This window comes from Sarcophilus harrisii, chromosome 1, assembly GCF_902635505.1.
Source record: "Sarcophilus harrisii chromosome 1, mSarHar1.11, whole genome shotgun sequence".
In the NCBI taxonomy this organism is placed as follows: domain Eukaryota; kingdom Metazoa; phylum Chordata; class Mammalia; order Dasyuromorphia; family Dasyuridae; genus Sarcophilus; species Sarcophilus harrisii.
The window spans coordinates 156,220,247-156,238,904 of NC_045426.1; the positions used below are offsets into that span (position 1 = coordinate 156,220,247).

General features: G+C 33.1%; 1 protein-coding gene across 4 annotated transcripts in view; it reads left to right on the top strand.

Moving 5' to 3' along the window:
• TRAPPC13 (trafficking protein particle complex 13) overlaps positions 1-18,658 on the top strand; it is a 37,618-nt gene that overhangs the window by 10,829 nt on the left and 8,131 nt on the right. For 2 of the 4 annotated variants that reach the window (XM_003759402.4, XM_012541065.3), the window contains exons 4-9: positions 5,725-5,809; positions 10,299-10,426; positions 11,810-11,882; positions 12,583-12,627; positions 16,322-16,339; positions 18,198-18,331. In XM_003759402.4, the coding sequence (XP_003759450.2) occupies positions 5,725-5,809; positions 10,299-10,426; positions 11,810-11,882; positions 12,583-12,627; positions 16,322-16,339; positions 18,198-18,331 (483 nt within the window). The remainder of the gene's footprint in view (positions 1-5,724; positions 5,810-10,298; positions 10,427-11,809; positions 11,883-12,582; positions 12,628-16,321; positions 16,340-18,197; positions 18,332-18,658) is intronic. The other 2 variants (XM_003759401.4, XM_012541066.3) reach the window with 1 other exon arrangement.

Here is an 18,658-nt window from a genome sequence, read left to right on the forward strand (position 1 = left end):
TCTCCTTTTCAATAAACTTTAATGGCTATCTTTTGTTTCTAGGATCAAATGTAAAGTTTCACTGTTTGGATTTTAAAGCTTTTTACGATCTAGCTTTTTTCTCCCTTTCTAGTCTTCAGCAACAAGCAATAATAACAGCATTTATTAAACACCATGTGCATACCATCATTTGCCACGTGCAAAGAACAACTTCTCCCTATTCCCCTCCCAAATCCCCAAGGAGTTCACATTTTTAATAGGAGGTAAGGGAGCAAAAAACAAAACAAAACTATGCAAATGGAAATCAGTTCAGGGAAAGCACCAATATTAAGGAAGAAAAGGACAGGTTCCCCACTAAGACTTGTAGCCAGGAGGCAGAAAGTAGGAAACATGGAGACCGCCAATGAAAATGCCTGGAATCAGAATCTCAGGTGTCATTTGAAAAGGCCCATATCTCTGGACCGCAAAATACATGGGTGGGAAAGGGGAAAATTATAAGGGAGGAAGAGGACAGAATTTGAAGAATTTTAAGAGTAAATCAGCGAGTTTTATTTTTGATCCTGGCGATCATAAACAACCACTAGAGCACAAGGGAAGTAACAAGGTTGAACTTGGGCTTTGGAAAATCAGTTTGGCAGCCAAGTGAATGGACTGGAATGAGGAGAGACTTGCTAAGGAGAATTGCCAGAATTCTCTTGTAATCAAGGTATGAAGTAAGAAAGGTCTATACCAGGGTTTATGGCCTTTATCAGAGGACATTGGAGAGATGCTTTGAAGGTAGAACTTGGTCATAGGTTGGGATGATGATAGGTAAGGCATGGAGGATAAAACCAAAATTGCAGACCTGACTGATTAAGAATATTGGTTTCCTCAACAGTAAAAAGGAAGTTAGGAAGAGGGAACGGTTCCAATGGAAAGATCATGAGGCTAGTTTTGGACACATTTGGTTTAAAATATCTATAATACTGTCCAATGAGCAGTTGAGTATTTAAGCAGTTGGGTATCTTAAAAGAAGTTAGAGATTGGCAAAGGGATCTGAGAGTCATCAGCATAATCATTGAATCCATGGGATCTGATGAGGTCACCAAGCTGAACTAGAAATAGTGTAGAGGGAGAAGAAAAGGTCCAAAACAAAGCTTTGGCACATACCCACAGTTTGTGGCCTACCTAGGATGAAGAACCAACAAAGGAGACTGAGAGAGAGCAGTTAGGCAGGTATGTGGCAAAACAGGAGAGAGTAATAATGAAAACCTAGAGAGAAGAGAATATGAAAGAAAAGTAGATTAATCGAATGAAAGACTGCAGAGAATTGAAAAAAGGCCTTTATATTTTTCATTTAACTTTAGACAATGAGAGTGCTAGGGATCAACTCAAACCAAATGAATTATTAAATTTTTAGTGTAAGGTTTCACTTTGGTAACCAGGGTTTGATTTATATTTTTGTTGATTGTCTAAACTTATGAAAGTGAAGAATGAAAAATTAATGTTTTAGATGAGGAGAATTCTGGGAAGGTGATGGAATAGGTTAGTAAATGTCAGTTCTCCTGATTTTCTCCCTCAAATAGAACAAATTTGTGCCTCGAGGCAAACATAGAGTCGTGAAAAATCAAGAATATTTACAGCAGAACATGGGTCTTCCTGATACAACCATGAAGATCTGAAAAAATACCTTTCACTAAGAATTAATCTGTCCAAAGTGCAAATATCTTTGAACTAGCTCTGTATCTAGTGGGTACTCCTCGGGCTAGCTAGGTGTGACTGCAACCTCAGCAGGAATCACAAAGACTTAAAGCTCCCAGACTATGTCCAGTTGGAATCTGAGTTGGAGGGAACTGAGTGAATTTTGGCAGATTGGGAACATCAGGCCCAATTGTGCTGCTGAGATTTGGCCCTGGGTGAGAGAAAACCAGCACCCTATGAATACAGAAGCAGTGGGGCAGGGACATTGCTGGCTATGGACATTTGCAGGAAGGTGGACCTCTTAGTGTGGGATTCTTGGTCAGAGTGGAGAACTGAAGGGAACCTTGAGACACCATCTCCCCAACCCACAATTACTGGAAAATACCTCTTTATTTAAAAAATGAACCAGCAACAAAGAAAGAACCTTGCCATTGAAACATGGGATCAGAGAAGAGCAAGGTTAATTTTCAGAGAAGGACACTTTAGTAAAAACAAAATTTCTACCCCAAAGAGTAATGTGGGGTAATGGTTGCCTGCCCAAAGAGAAAAAACTCAAAAAAGAAATTAAAAATCATGTGAGTCATTGAGGAATAACTAAAAATAAAAATCATTCAAGAAAAACAAGATTATGAAAAAAAATTAGCCAACTAGAAAAGGAAGCACAGATGAAAATAATTCTTTGAAAATTAGAATCAGGCAAAGGAAAGCCAGTGAAGCTATGAGAGAGCAAGAAATAACAAAACATAAAGAATGAGTAAATAAAACAGAATATGAAACCTCTAACTAGAAAAACGACAGATATAAGAATAATTGGGCTGCCAAAAAGTTGTGACTAAAAAGAGAACCTTGACACAATAATGTAGGAAATGATACAAGAAAATTTGCCTGGAGTGATAGAGCATGAGGGTAAAGTAGAAATAGAAAAAATCCACCTGTCACTACCACAAAGAGATCCTTTGTGGAGAACACACAGGAATATTATTGCCAAATTTCAAAATCCCCAGATCAAAGAGAACATTTTGCAAGAAATAAGAAAAAAGCAATTCAAGTATGCTGGAGCTACAATTAGAATTATACAAGACTTAATCAGCATCCACAATAAAGAACTGCAGGTCCTAGAATCATCCATCATACCAACAATCAAAAGAACTAAGTCTTGCAGCCAAAAATATCATATCCAGCAAAATTATCTGTGATTTTGAATGAGAAAAAAATGGACATTGAATGAACGTAAAGATTTTCAGGACTTGGTATCAAACAAACCCAAATTTAACAAAAAATTTAATATATAGAGCCAATTATCAAAGATAAGTTTTGAGAAACTCAACATGGACAAACTCTTTGAACATAGACAATTTTTTTTTTTTTTACATAGGAAGTGTATACTATACGTTTAAGATTCACATCAACAATAGAGTAGTTCAAAAGAAAGATTGACAGAATTAAGATAAAAAGAGTAATCATGATATACAAATGAGGTACAGAGGAAGAATAGACACACAGGCATTAGAGGGGGAAGGAAGGCTCATAGTTCTGAAAATCTATTCACATTGGGAATGGATTCAATAGTCAATACTACATATATACCATAAAAGGTATAGTACTCTCCAAAATCTATAAAGAATTAAGGGGAGAAATGGGCAGATGGGGAAACTAAGGGTGAGGGGAAAAAAAACCTTGGATGGGAGAAGTTTAAGTAATAGTAAGCCAAGTTATAGAACAGAATTCAATGAAAGTCAGCAGAGATAGGAATGATTATATATGTGGTGTGTCTGGGAGTATATGTATGTGTGTATGTATAAATCTACACACGTGTACATAAATAAATTTTCTTAATTGTAGCTTGGGAATAATTGGGGTGGGGGAAAGGAGGAAAAAAAATAAAGTAAAAAAAAAAAGCTGAACAACAGAGAACGAAAGAGCAATTTGCAAGGAAGTAAAGAAAAAAATGGATGTTCATGAATATAATTTCTTCTAATATATGTACTTTCTTGATCTGTTAATTTGTTGTTATATATTTTTAATCATCTCTGATGTTCTGCTGGGTACATGACAATGTTCTCTTTTATTTTGTATTCCTTTTCTGTTTTTCTTTTTTCTTACTGTTTTTTCAAATACAATAAATTTTTTAAAAAAAATAATAATTTAGATTAAACTTAAAAATATGTCATGGCTTATTTTTTCTCCCAGAGAGCTGTTTGTTAAATAGTTTACCAGCACATCACTGCTTTGACAATAGCAATTTCAGTTGAATAATGTAATAAGCAGACTATAAAGAGTTAAGAGGTGAGAGGAAGGGAATTGGTAGCATTAATTGTCCTTTTCAGGTAGTTAAGGTACAGAAAGGAGGAGAAATGAGGCAGTAACTATCTAGAATGGATGACCCAAGTGAGGCTTTTTAAGAATAGGAGAGATGTGGCCATGGTTCTAGGCAGTAGGAAAATAGTAGACAAAAAGAGAGTGAAGATAAATGAGATTTTAAGGTTAATAGAAGGGACTCATCTGCTGGAGAAGATGAAATATGATGAGATCAAAGGTACATATAGAGGTGTTTGTCTTAGCAAGGAGAAGGGATCCCCTCCCCCAGATGTGAAGGAGGGATATCTGAAAATATAGTAAGTGATGTGAGATGAGAGGGCAAGAAGAGCTCTTTGTGAGTGAAATATGAAGTGGGGTTTCCTATTGGAGAGGGTGAGGGAAAGGGGAGAGATGGAGCTTTGAGGATGAAAAGGTTTGGATTAATGATTAGTGGATTAGTGAGATGTAGAAGGATTATTTTGCAGCAGTGAGGGTCCATTGAGATTCACGGAACTTAAATTTGTCGTTGATTTAGTCAGCATAGTGTCATGATTTTCTCCAGCTTTATTTAGTGGCCCTTGATAAGGAATGAAGGCAGAAATGGCTAAAATATTCCCAGACTGAAGCCTGGCAGAACAAGCTGTTTGATAAAATGAGGGAGCAAGGAATTTGAGAGAAGAGGACAATGTAGAGTTGAACTGCTTCCCTCAGAGGTCAAGATGGGGGAGGGAAGAAAATTACCGAGTGCGGGGGCATGGCTTGGGAAAGTGAAGACACAAAGGTCATGGTGAGCACAGAGAACAGGGTTTGGGGATGCAAAGGCAGAGAGAAAAATTTCAGAGTTCATGAACAGGCACTTGGACTTTACCTCCATGCACAGCCACACTGGCCTGCTTCATGTTCCTCATTAGAAACACAATCTCCTACCACTGGGCATTTGCATTGACTGACTGTTGCACTTGGAATATTCTCCCTCTTCACTGAGGTTTTTTGTTTGTTGGTTGGTTTTTTGTCTCCAATACTTAGCATAGGACCTGGCACATGGTAAGTGCTAAAGATATGCTTATTGTCTTAGATTTAAAGTATAAAAAAGTATCAGAATAGAGTTTTTAGTAGAAAATTTAGATTTATATTCAAGGGGAAAAAATGATAAAACCAGTTTTAATTTTACTGGACAAAATTTTACTCAAAGATATTAAGTAAAATGCAAATGATTCCTTAAAGCTCAGTAACTTAGTAGAGGGTTAAAATCATCTCAAAAAAAAAAAAAAAAAAGAAAGAAAGAAAGAAAATTTCATTTTTCCATCCCTTTCAGACATGTCACAGGACAGTTGGCAGGGATCTTTATAACTTTTGGTAGGGACTCTATAACATTTCATAGATTATCTCAATATTTTACATGGCACTAGGAAATAAATGAATTTAGGAGCAGTGTTTGTGGCCACCATCCCTTAGGCAGGGGTCCTCAAACTTTTTAAATAAGGGGCCAGTTCACTGTCCCTCAGACTGTTGGAGGGCCAGACTATAGTAAAAACCAAAACTTTGTTTTGTGGGCCTTTAAATAAAGAAACTTCATAGCCCTGGGTGAGGGGGATAAACATCTTCAGTTGCTGCATCTGGCCCACGGCCAAAGTTTGAGGACCCCTGTTTTAGGGCATAAGATGTGATGGATCCTGTCTAAGTGAAAGTTTCAGTACTCCTCAGGGTGATGTACTTATACTTGGCTGAAGCAGATTACTTTCTAAATGATGATTTTCTTTTGGACAGAAATATATTTTTGGGAGAAACCTTTTCCAGTTATATCAGCGTTCATAATGATAGCAACCAGATTGTAAAGGACATATTGGTAAAGGTAAGTAACATTTTGATTCTGAATGTTTCTGAGTAAGAGTATATTTTCCTGCCTTTTCATCAATTACCTGTTTCCTTTATTATTGGTATGCTTTAGAAATTCATTATGCCAGACTTAAAAAAAAAAGTTGGGGATGGATTCATAAAGGAAGCTTCCAGAGGACACTGTGTCGCAGTAGAGGATTTGTTGAATTGGGGATGGGTTGTCTGGTTTTGAGCCTCAACAAGGTAAGTGACTTTGGGCAAGTAGCAAGGTTTCTTTTGTAGTTTTGGGAATTTAGGTATTTGGAAATAGGACTTAATCTGGATTTGGAAGGATTGACTTGGGTAAATATATCAGAGAAAAAAAGACTTTCTCTAAACCATCTTTCCTTCCAGACCTCCAGCCCACCACAATCCATTCCTCAATTCTTTTTAGAATAAAAACACCAACCAAGGAACCTCATCTTCCTACATACATATAAGGAAGATAATGCTAGTCAAAAAAGGTTAGAGACAGAAGCAACTGTAAAAATCAAATAGTCCTAATTCCTTCAATTTACAGATGAAGTAACAGAGATCTGAAAAGAATCTTCATTATATCTCATCTAAGATCACACAGCTAGCAGAGCTGGGTTTCAACCTAACTCTGCTGACATCCAGTCTAACATTTGTTCTACTATTTCTGGGTATCCTATACCAGATATGACATCCTTTCTATAGGTTAGGATCTGCTACCCAACCCAAGAGCATTTAATTAAATTAAATTTTAACCAATTAAATTGGCAGACACCAAGGATATAAATACATCAAATGAAACAATCCAATCGCAAAGACTTGCTGTTGAGTACCTAGGTGGAAGGGGTAGGAGTAAGGGTAGGGTATAATTTTTGTAATGGTCTATTCACACACAATTAAAACACCCAGGATTCTGAAATAACCTCTAGTTATTTCAGTTATTAGGAAAGACTAATTTGGCACTGTGTAGGGCTCTGAAGTGCATGTTCTGCACTGTGATATGACTAGGTAGTACTTGTAATTATGCCTCAGTGGCTATTAGTAATATGAGGTACAAAAGGATTTGTGGCAGTAATTCAGGGAGAGGGATCTAAGAAGGCCGTCACCTAAACAGTGTAGCATATTGGAGAGTTAGGAAAGAACAGCTCAGGTGTGGCTGGGTTTGAAATTTTTTAAGTCCCAGCCTCTTTCCCACAGGGTCACTTGTTAATTGAAATTACAAAGTCATAAAGGAGACCCAGTTTGTGTGTTTGGAACAGAGGAGGAAAGAAGATCATAAATGAATTCCTTTTAGTAAATACATAAATAAATAAGTCATTACCTTAAAAAATCAAGAAGGAAATCTTTTGGACATGCTTGTTGGTATGAGATCTGAGGGCACAAAGAGAGGAACTTTTAAAATTCCTTTAAAATTTAAAAAAAAAAAAAAAAAAGAGGAACTTTAAAATTAAAAAAAAGGATCTTTGCCTGTCCCTTCTTTAATTCACAAAGGGAGAGGACCAAGATGGATGGGTGGTTAGGTGAGTTAAAGATTAATGATAGAGTAACTGAGAAAAAAGAGAGAGAGGCTTGTTTTCATCCTGGATATTATTAAATAAAATTTTCCCAATTCATATGTACAATGAATTAATATTCAGTATGATGCCTTTAAGGCCCTGCAAGATCATGAAGTGGCTTCAAAGTCCTCAAAGAAAGACTTAATTCATAATGTAATAGTGTTTATTATATTTTAATTCTTTTAAAATGAATAAATCATACATGTAAAAAAAGAAAAAAGATGCAAGGCAGAGGTCATTTGTTTTCTTGAGGTGCAACAGGTATGAAAACCTCTTAAAAGACACAGGATGTATCAGAACTTCATTTTATAGGCATTGGAGAACCAAAAGATTCTGGCAAAAAGGGTAATGTATACAAAGAAATGTTTTAATAAAAATCTTTTGAGGCAGCTAGGTGGTGCCAGAGATAGAGCACCAGTCAAGAGGACAAGTTCAAATCTGGCCTCAATCACTTAACACTGCCTAACTGTGTGACCCTGGGCAAGTCACTTAACCTCAGTTGCCTCCACAAAAAAGAAAAAAGGAAAAAAAATAATTTTGTATGCATTGATCAACTATGAATGGTTTGGTTCTTTTACCAATAGACTCTGGACAGAAAATGCTATCTGCATCCAGAAAAAGATCTAAGAACACTGAATGTAAAAGAACACATGCTATGTTCACTTCTTTTTTCTGTTTTTTTTTAATCTCTTCTATAGTTTTTCCTTTGTGTTCTGATTTTTCTTTCCCAACATAATTCATAAAGCAATGTGTATTAAAAAATAAATAAATTTACTACAATTAGACAGAAAAAAAATAGAAAAGAAAAATTATTTTGTCAGTGGTTTTATTTGGAGAGAGAAAAGGGCCAGCAAGGAAATAATTGTGCTAACTCAGAAGTGAGGTAATAATAGACGTACAGATTTAAGACAATTTCAAAGTAGTGTCTACTACCTCATGGTACAGAAAAAAATAGAGTAATAAATCAATGGAATAGAATGAAAATACCAGATATCTAATCAAATATATACAAAAGAGGAGACTTTATGAACCCTTAGAAAATAACAACTGAGGGAAGGATTCATTATTTACTTGAGAAGTTGGTTGGATTTGAATCCACATCTTTAATCATGTACCCAGCAAATTCCAGTTGGATTTAAACCTTTAAAAACTATGAAGCATATGTGAAAAAACAGAATAAATTATTTATTTGTGGAGGGTAAGTGAACTTTTTTGAATTTAATACTTGGAGAAAGTTAGTAGGAGAAAGATATGCTTGACTACATTAAAAAATTTCTGTATAACAAAAAAGATTGGAAAAAGTATTTATAGCAAATATGATGATAAAAATTGAACAATTAAAATATACATAGATATGTTAAAAAGTCATAATGATAACTTACCTTTCATAGTTGATAAGGCAATCTAGTAATAGCCCACAAAAATTAATCCTTTGCCCCCTAAAAAAATTCTTTGACCATGTAATTAAGTTGTTTTAAGAGTGTAACTGAAAATGTTAACAAGAACAAAAGAGCTGTCTGTTCAAAAGTTTTCATAGCAGTATTACATGAGAAAAGCAATTTACCATTCATAACCTAACAACAATAGGGGAATAGTTAAATGGTACCACATTAATGTAGTAAAATATTTTAATGCAATTAAGACTGAGTAATGAGAACTACAGAGCAAAAAAAAAAAAAAGTCCCAGGAGAAAAGAATGCACACTAAGACCATTTGAATAAAACCAATTGAGAGTGAATGGACTCTGATGGAAATATAGAGGAGAAATTTAAAACGTGTTGAAACTTTGTGGTGAAATGGATTAGTTTGACTGTTAACAAGTAGCTGGTAACTTTCTTGGGTTTTGATTTTTAGTGCTAGGTTTCTAAAATATTTAATTCATTTTTAAAAACTAGCACTATTTTTTATTTTAAATTAAATAAGATGTGTATGTACAGCATTATACAAACCTGAGAGTGTTTTGTAAACATCAGCTGTTATTATTTTTGAAAATTTTCATTATGTCCAAAAGACACAATAGTAATCAAGCATAAATAAGTCAGGAACATAAAATCAGTATTTCCTTCAATACAGATTTGTTTAAAGTATAGTTAGACTACCTTTATAGTCTAATAATCATTCCCTTTTTTTTCTTTTTTTTTCCTATTTCTCTCCATAATACCTCTACTTCAACCCAGATTGGCTTAGTCCTCATCCTCCAAAACACACCACGTTTTTCCTTTAATTTTACTTGTTGTTCTGCCCACCCTCTTCCACCCATCTACATCCTACTCAGTCTTCAAAAGAAAACTTAAAAGCTTTCCATTACCACCTTTGCCAGAATTTTCCTTTTCTTTTCTGAAGCAGTCTGGCACTTTTGTCTCTGATTCATTTGGTAATTACTTATTTGAAACCTCGCTTGGATTCTTAAATCTATTTTGCTCTGCAGAGCAAATGAACTTCTTTGAATTTAATACTTGAAGAAAATTAGTAAGAGCAGATAGATGTGCATGACTACATTAAAAAATTTTCTGTACAACCAAAAAAATTGGAAAATGTTTATAGAAAATAATTTAATCCATCTTTTGTTTAATTTTTTATGTGTTCAACCCTTAGTCTCTCAAACTAGGTGGTGAACTCTTGAAGGTCAGGGATTGTCATTTCTGCTATTTGACTCTGTTCCACATCATAATGCCAAGAGATAAATATTTGTCCATTACATTTTAACTTTGAGTATATTAATCAGTATTGGTGTGTGTACATATAAAGGAATTTTCTTTTAAAATAATTGAGAAATCTAATCCGTAATAAAGTAATCTAGTTCTGGCAAATCTGACTTTCACTTTATATTGTTTAAAAATACAATCCTTTTAGAATGTTTGTTCTAAATCATTTTTAGAAGTTGAAATTCTCTTCAAGTTGCACACTGTCTTCTAAGGTTTTTCTTCCTCTTTCAAGGCTGATCTTCAGACAAGTTCTCAACGGTTAAATCTTTCTGCTTCCAATGCTACAGTTGCAGAACTTAAATCTGATTGTTGTATTGATGATGTCATCCACCATGAAGTGAAAGAAATTGGAACACATATGTAAGGAACATTTAAACACAATCTATGTCTATTCATATCTATATACATATATATATGTCATTAATTTTTTTTTTTGTAATGCTTTTACCTTATATGTCTAAAATAGTGTTTTGTTATGTGATAAGAGTTAATACCTCTAATTGCATTTTTGTAATCACTTAGAAATCTATCTGAAAACTACCTCAGGAGAAAATCTGAATTGTAGCAAGGTAGGAAGTCAGAAAAATACCTGTTTTGAACAAGTGTGAAATTGTGAGGGATGCAAAGAAGAATCAGACAATTCTAGTCCTCACAAAACCTATATAGCCTGAGCTGATAAGCAACATTTTAAAATTTTTAATCATTAACATTTAAATCATTCCTGAGGAATACTAAGAAATTGTGTATTAGGAACTTCATGAGCTGTAGCCAAAACTACCTTCCCCAAAGATCCTGAGCCACCCTACTGTTTCCTCTTAAGTAGCACTAATCGAAGAAGCAAAAACCTTCCCACATTTTTGAGATGCTAATCACTATATGCCCTATTAACTTTGGGATTAATTCACTGTTATGTTCAATTCTTTATAGAGGTAATACTAGTTTAAAGCAGAGATGTAAAACAACACTTAATACAAATCTTTTGAAAGCTTTGTAAAATGCTAATTATTGCTATGCATGGCTGTTACCTTGAAATAGACCTATATTAAAGCCTGATCCAAAAATAAAACATCTAACCAATAAAAACAGCAGTGTAAAACCAAACAGAGGCAAGCTCCGAAGACCATTTTACTTTATAACCTTTGCCTCTTTTGTGCCTATGTGTATAGATAAACATTTCTTTTTGCTCTGAAGCAAAAGTCTAATTATTAATGTTAGTTTTCTTTTTAAAAATTTGAGCCCTTTAGGTTTGGTTAAAAACATGATTAAACATTGTCAGAATTCTTTTTAATGTTTTAATTCTTAACTAAAGCAAGGAAGTTATGGCCATTTTCAGAGTCTTTTTGTACCTAATTTATCAAATGACACACTGTTGTTATACTTTATAAAGTAGTTGTTGACATATAGAAAATAGCATCTCACTAAACAAAAAATTATTGTATGAAATAAAATCCTGATTGTTGAAGTTTGAGATCTTTACTGTATTATCTTAGGCAAATTATTCACCTGAATAAGCCTTTTTTCCTCCTATAAAATGAAAAATTTGACTGGCATCTAAGTTACCCTCATTCTTTGATATTGGCTTCTATAAACCAAGAATGTTGGAGATTTTACAGTAGATGTATGTCACAAACTATGATTAGGATAGCAGTGTTGCATATATTCTCTACATTTTAGAAGTGATACTGAGAACCACACAGTTGGAAGTGATTCAGAATGATTAAAGCAAGCCTCTGTCTATTTCAGCTTGGTGTGTGCAGTCAGCTATACTACTCAGAGTGGAGAAAAGATGTACTTTAGGAAATTCTTCAAATTTCAGGTATTACATTTAAGTAAGACAAACTATTTAGCCATGAGATGCTGTTGCTTACTTATTTCATACTGTATAAACCCTGTCACTCTGCTATGAATGTAGACATGTTCAAATCTAAGTGAATAGCTTTCAGGCCTATTCACAACTGAAAAGAAAATAGGATTGAATTAAGTTGAACAAAAAACAGTAGCATGAGCAATAATTTTATAGGGAAACTTTTGAAATTTTCACCCAAACTTGGGAGTTCTTGATTGAATATTTGTGACAAATGTGGATACTACAAAATGTAGCATAAAGAATGATCCAGATCAAATAAGTTTTAATATGTTTAACTTTTCTGTTTTAATTTCTAGAAAACCATTTTAAAGTACTGATATTTTTCAGTTCCACTATTGTTTTTGGAGGCCTGACCATAAAAGGAAAATTAACACAATAGGAAAGATATTTGCCATTAATTTGCTAAAGCATCTCCTGGACAAATATATACGTCTTTTCACTATAGAGAAGTGAAATAATAACCAAATTTTAACAGTATGTACTTGGGATTTTTGTTTTCAATCCTTCTAAGAGCCTTTTTTATTAAAAGTTTTAAAGAGTTTTAAAAACTTTTGTAATTAGATATACATAATTAAATTTTATACCCTGACATTTTTTTGAAGCATAAAAAAGACAAATTCCCATCTAATTTATGTGCTTTTTCAATCAGGTTCTTAAACCTTTAGATGTGAAAACCAAGTTTTATAATGCAGAGGTAAGTATTGGATTTCTTACCCAAGATTTTTGGTATTTAATGAGTTTTTCAATTAAATATCAAAATCATTTTTGTTTTTTAAGTCATAGGTTTCCTTTTCCTTCATTTCTCAAAAAAACTTGCTAATCTAACTATGCTTGTGAAAAATGAGTTAACAGTTTTAATCAGTAGGTAAAATAAATTAGATATTAAGCCTCATCTAATCAATTATTCCCCTCATTTAAAGAAATGTTGATGGGCTATCTGCAATAGAATTTGTGCAATTTTCTTTGCGAATATTGTTTTATTTCCTCTTAATGAAATGCCTTTCCTATAATTCTTCTTAGTCATTGTTATTTAAAACAGGATTAATACCTACTAACTGTTATTAATAAAAACCTGGCAAACACTTCATTGTTCTGAAGACTAAAAAAGAACTGGGCATAACCTTATTATAGAGAATTTTCCTAGTAACTTCCCATAAACTGACCACAGAGCACTAAGATAGATAGGAGAGTTTGAACTGGGAAGTTGAAAGGCTTTGTTAGATGTACGTTAAACCTATTATTCTTGATTGTTATTTAAAAGGTTCTCTGGAAAAAGTAAGACTGGTCAAGTGGAAAAGAGGAGAACTGCTGTTGGGAATAGATGGCCTTGTGGAAAACTAAAATTGATCAAAAGTGAGGCCAGTATAGTTTACAGAGGTGGGTCTGTGTTCAATCACTGGACCCTATTAAATTCATTCTCAATTTTATTATTTGTGCTACTATTCCATTTTGATCTCTAGATCTCAGGAAGTTCCAATTAATAGTGAAAGAAATCTTCACATGATGAATATAATATTGTTGTAACTACCTTAAAGAACCCTTACATTTTGAATTTTAAAATACCCATCTATTAGTTCAAAATGTAATCAAAAAAGATTTGTAATGACTTTTCAAACTAATTTTTATATCAACAACAAATATGTACTGATCCACTTGGCATTAGGGATATAATGTGGTGATCATATTTTATGAAATGAAAATCAGAACAAGTAATTTGACAAAATATTATTATCATTTAAAATATACTTTCTTTTCATAAAATCTAGGACTACTCTGGAAAACTTGGGCCTTATGACCATAGGGAGGATTTTAAAATCTAGTTATTTATTAAAAAATAAAGATATTAAGTGCCAAAAGGGTGATACATAATAAGGCCAATAGGAATCAGAAAGGACTAGGTAATCAGTGGAATCATAGCATCCAATTTTTGAAAAAACAAGATTTTGTCTGGGCCTTATAAAAAGTATAGGACATAGATAAGAAGGAGGAGGCCATTTCAGACGAAGAGAATGATATGAGGAAGAACAAGAAGGTGAGAATGGATCTCATATCTTCAGGGAATAGTGAATAAACCAGTTTAACTGGAATACATAGTTCAGGAATAGGGAGAAAAGTTTTGAATACAATTGATGTTATTTATTTAGTTAATTCTTTTTTCTTGCTGAATATTGGCCCCAGCATTCTTATTATTAATCACATACTATGAAATAATCATATTCTGTAACTATTCAGTCTGATTAAATTAAAATACTCTTTTATTTCTTTGTCTCTGTGTCTGTCTGTCTGTCTGTCTCTGTCTCTGTGTGTGTGTGTGTGTCTGTCTGTCTGTCTGTGTCTGTCTTTCCGTCTTTCCCCCTTTCCCTCCCTTCTCTTTTTTGCCCTATCCCCCTCCATCTTTATCTCCCTTGCCTTTCTTCCCCGCTCTGTCTTCCCCTTCCTTTCTCTCTCTCCTTCCTGGTAGAGGATTAATATATAGTTAGATTGAAGTGAAAATGTCTTAAAAGAGTAAATTTGTTATAGAAGTGCAAGAAACATAACAGAATCATTAATCAGTTCAGAACTGAAAGGTACCTCCATTGGTTCCCTTACTTTATATATGAGTAAGGAGAACTTTTATAGGGTGTGTTTATTTTCATTTTTTTGTGAATGTGATTATCTGACTATGAAAATGTATTCCAGTAATAGCATATTTGGTACTAGGTTTAGTTTAAAAATGATCACAGAAATTCTTAAGAGTTTGGAAACAGGCTATTCTTGTAGTAGAGTAGAACTCTATAATTTCTTTCCAGGATCTTGGATACATCCTATAACCATCTGAGATTACTTTTCCTCATCTTTGAATTGAGGAAATTGGATTAGATGATCTCTAAAATAAACTTTCCGCTTTAACCTTTTAATTCTATGAACATAGTATGTTTAGAAATTGGTTCTACACATAATTCTAAATCTAGTTTCCTGACAAGTTTTAATTTTGAAATTTTTTTAATAAAAACTTTTTTAAAAAACCAGACCAGTGGTTTCATTAGAGTAGGGCCTTGCCAATGGGAAAACTATAACAATTCAGATTGCTATCTTCCCTGTAACTAAGAGAGTTGCCGGGAACACTGAAATATTTGCTAACTTGACCAGGGTAGTCATGTGTGTCAGAGGCAAACTTTGTGCCTTACTTAGTCTTCCTTACTGTGGGCAGATCGCTAATCATTATGCTATGGTGCATCTTAATACCTTAAATTCCTGATTATACATATTTCTTTTGAAAGCACTACTTAAATCAGAGGGCAAACAATTCATGGGCTTGTTAATCATTTTCTTGACGATTGGTTTTGACTTCTAGGTATTCAATGCCCAGTCGATAATATCCACACCATAGCCAACATTGACTAGGAATGAACATAGACATGAAATTATATTAGTTTTGGTGTTGAGAACTATCATGTTACTGCTATGCCAGTGTGTGATTTTTCTCCCATGTTTCCCATTCCCCCCTGTTCAGTAAATTGCTTCTCTTATGCTGAAATCGTGGCCCAAGGGTACCTCATTATCCTTTTATTTGCCTAAAGCATTGTTTACAAAGGTTTTTTCCCCTTCTATAATTATATGTTAGCCCGTGTGAATAAATAGCATGAAAAGAAGCCTCAGGAATAGTCTAGTAATAGTCTTAAAAATTATGAAAGAATATCATGCACAAAATATCCATCTCTGTTTCAGCTGAGGGCAGAGAAAGAACAAATGAGGTTAAGCTGTGATATCTTGATGAAATATAGATATGGAAGGAAAAATCATTGAATTTTGAGAGGTTTTGAAATCAAGGAAGGGCTTTAAAAATCAAATAGGCTTGTCATCTGAGATGGAATGTAGCCAGATAAATTCCTAATTAAGATCTCTCCTGTGCTGAAAAGCCTATAATTCCATAAAGTAACAAATGAGATATCTCTGAAGGCCTTTGAATTCTTCCCAAAGAACACAATCCAAGTACAAGTTTTTCTATTAGGTTCCCCTCCCCCCCCCCCCCCCCCCCCCCCCCCCCCCCATTAAATTACTGTGTCAGTAAAATAGTCGCATTAAATCTGAGGGGGAAAACATTTCAACAAAATTCTATTCCTTTAATACCTATGCAACATCCCAGTCCCCTATTCAAGTCAGTAAAACTTATTAAAGTATAAGTAATCCTACTATACCATTTAACTTTACTAAGCTGTACCTTTTCAGAAGGATGATTGTCATGTTTCTTTGTGTGTCTTTCTGTTTATACTCTTGTTTACTAATGCTGTCGTGTTTAGAAAATACTCAAAAATGCAGTAGTGCATTTTATTTGAAAGTTAGTTATCCTTTTTCTTTAACATTTAACTCTAATTTTTCTAATGTTTCTTTTTTTATTTTTCCATTAGAGTGACCTCAGTTCTGTGGTAATTTTATTTAATTTATTACAAATTTGTATGCTTTTTCTTCCTGTCTACTAATTGATTCTCTGCCTTTTAACATCTGTTTATAAAGCATAGTGGAAAAACAAAGTTGGTTGTGAATATTGCTTTATGATCTTATTCATTTAGCTGGGAAAATGTTCTTTCCCAAATTATAATGGTCCTCTTCTAGGTTATCTAACACATCAGCTCAGATTTTAAATTACCATATTAAACCAATTATAACTTGAACCATTTGTTTCTCATTTGGCCTTTTTTTTTTAAGCATATTATTTTTTTTTTCCATCAGGGGATTTCAGTTACCTTCATCTAAACCGTCCACCTGAATTACTGTAAACAAGGTGGAGAGTAGTTAACTGTTTGAATGCAAGTATATAATTATTTAAGTTTTAAACTGAAGTAGATAAAATTGGATCTTTTAACAATATTAGAAACAAGAATATATTTTCTAGTTAGCTATTTGAAATTTGCAGCATTTGTATCATGTTTGCTGTAGTTCATATATCTTTTGTGTCTTTCTGTAGTTAATGCAAATACCAATTGACTTATTAGCATTATCACTTTAGTTTGTTTTTGGGTTTTTTTTTTCATTGTAAATTGTTTTATATTTCTTTTTCAAACTAATTTGGTTTTCCATTATGCTGCTTATATTTCTTTTCTTGTCCCACTTAGCTCTTCCTAAATTTATGCTGACAATTTATGCCTTTGAAAATAACTTGAAGTTTGGGTCCATGGTGATTTTTAAAGCAATGGATTGATGGGATATGATATTTACCTACCTTTTGGGGAAGTGCTAACAGAATGAAACCATGAAATAATGTCATTTATAATTACCATAGCACATTGCTATTCTTTTTTAGGAAAAAAAAATAGCAATATACTACAGAACTTGTGTTCTTAGTAAATATTTATAAATTTTAGTAATTAGATTGTAGCTCTGTAGTTATATTTTTCCAGGTTGATTTCAGTTTGTGTTGCCTTTTGTGTGACAGATGCCCAGAAAGTACCAAGTTCATCTATATCATGATTTTTAAACTTTGCTTCATGCCAAATCTTCAAACCTGTCAGCAAGGCTAAATTACCTGTTCCTGGTTTTGAAAGTTCAGAGATTCTTTATCCCACTCCCCCCAAAAATATATACTCCCCATTTCTGGCTCTTTTCACATTTTATAATACTAACTACCCATATATATTATTAGAAAATAATCTTAGGAATTTAGTAGATTGAACACTCATAGAATGTAAGAAAGTACCTGGTTAAATCAAATAAGCAGATAGTCTCTATGGTGAAGGAACTTAAAATATATTGCACAGTCATAGTAAGTGTGCATGTGTGTGTGTGTGTGTGTGTGTGTATAGACTAAATATAGTGCTAGTGATCACTCTGATGTCAACATGACACTTGAAAATGAGATTAGTGTGATGTACTATTAAGAGAGTCTATTATTTTTCACTATATCTTATCACTTTAGAAAAATTAAGATTCTAAAGGAATGTTCATACATATCAAAAATATATCTCTGATTAACTCAGAAACCCTGAATTCTTAGCTTATTGAGAAATTAGGCTGTTCTAATGAAATTCTGATTAATTTTAGAATTTCAAGTATAAAATATATCACAGCTATTCCCCTATCCATTGTTTGACAAGATATCAGTTGACTAACACTTTTGCTCCTGATAATTATTTTGGGATAAAGATTTCTTTTCTCGCATTAATTACAGTAACTTTGATTTGCAGGCATGAACTAATCACATTTGTGGTTAATTTTTTCAAATAATTAAGATACTGCAAATTTATAAAATACCTTTGTGCTTTGGTGGCCATTTTCCCATTTCTTTAGACAGATGAAGTATTTCTTGAAGCCCAAATTCAAAATATTACAACTTCACCTATGTTTATGGAGAAGGTTTCATTGGAGCCATCTATGATGTACAATGTAGTAGAATTAAATACTGTGAAACAGGTTGGTGAAGGGTGAGTACAAATAAAGTTTCAGATAGTCTTAACTTCAAAGTCTATCTGTCTATGCTAACATTTATTAAATTCATTATTTTCATCTTTTTTTTAACTTTAACTTTAGAGCCATTATTATGATTCTTATATCTAAAGTACAAAATTATGGGACAATAATGCAGCATTTTTTATTTTTCAAAGTACTTAAATATATATATTTTATATATCCATAAATATGTAATTAATACATTATGTATAATTGTATAATACAATATTTTATCAATTTTTGTAGTACATTAAATATATAATTTTTGATCAATACTTAATTATTAATATTGTAAATGTATA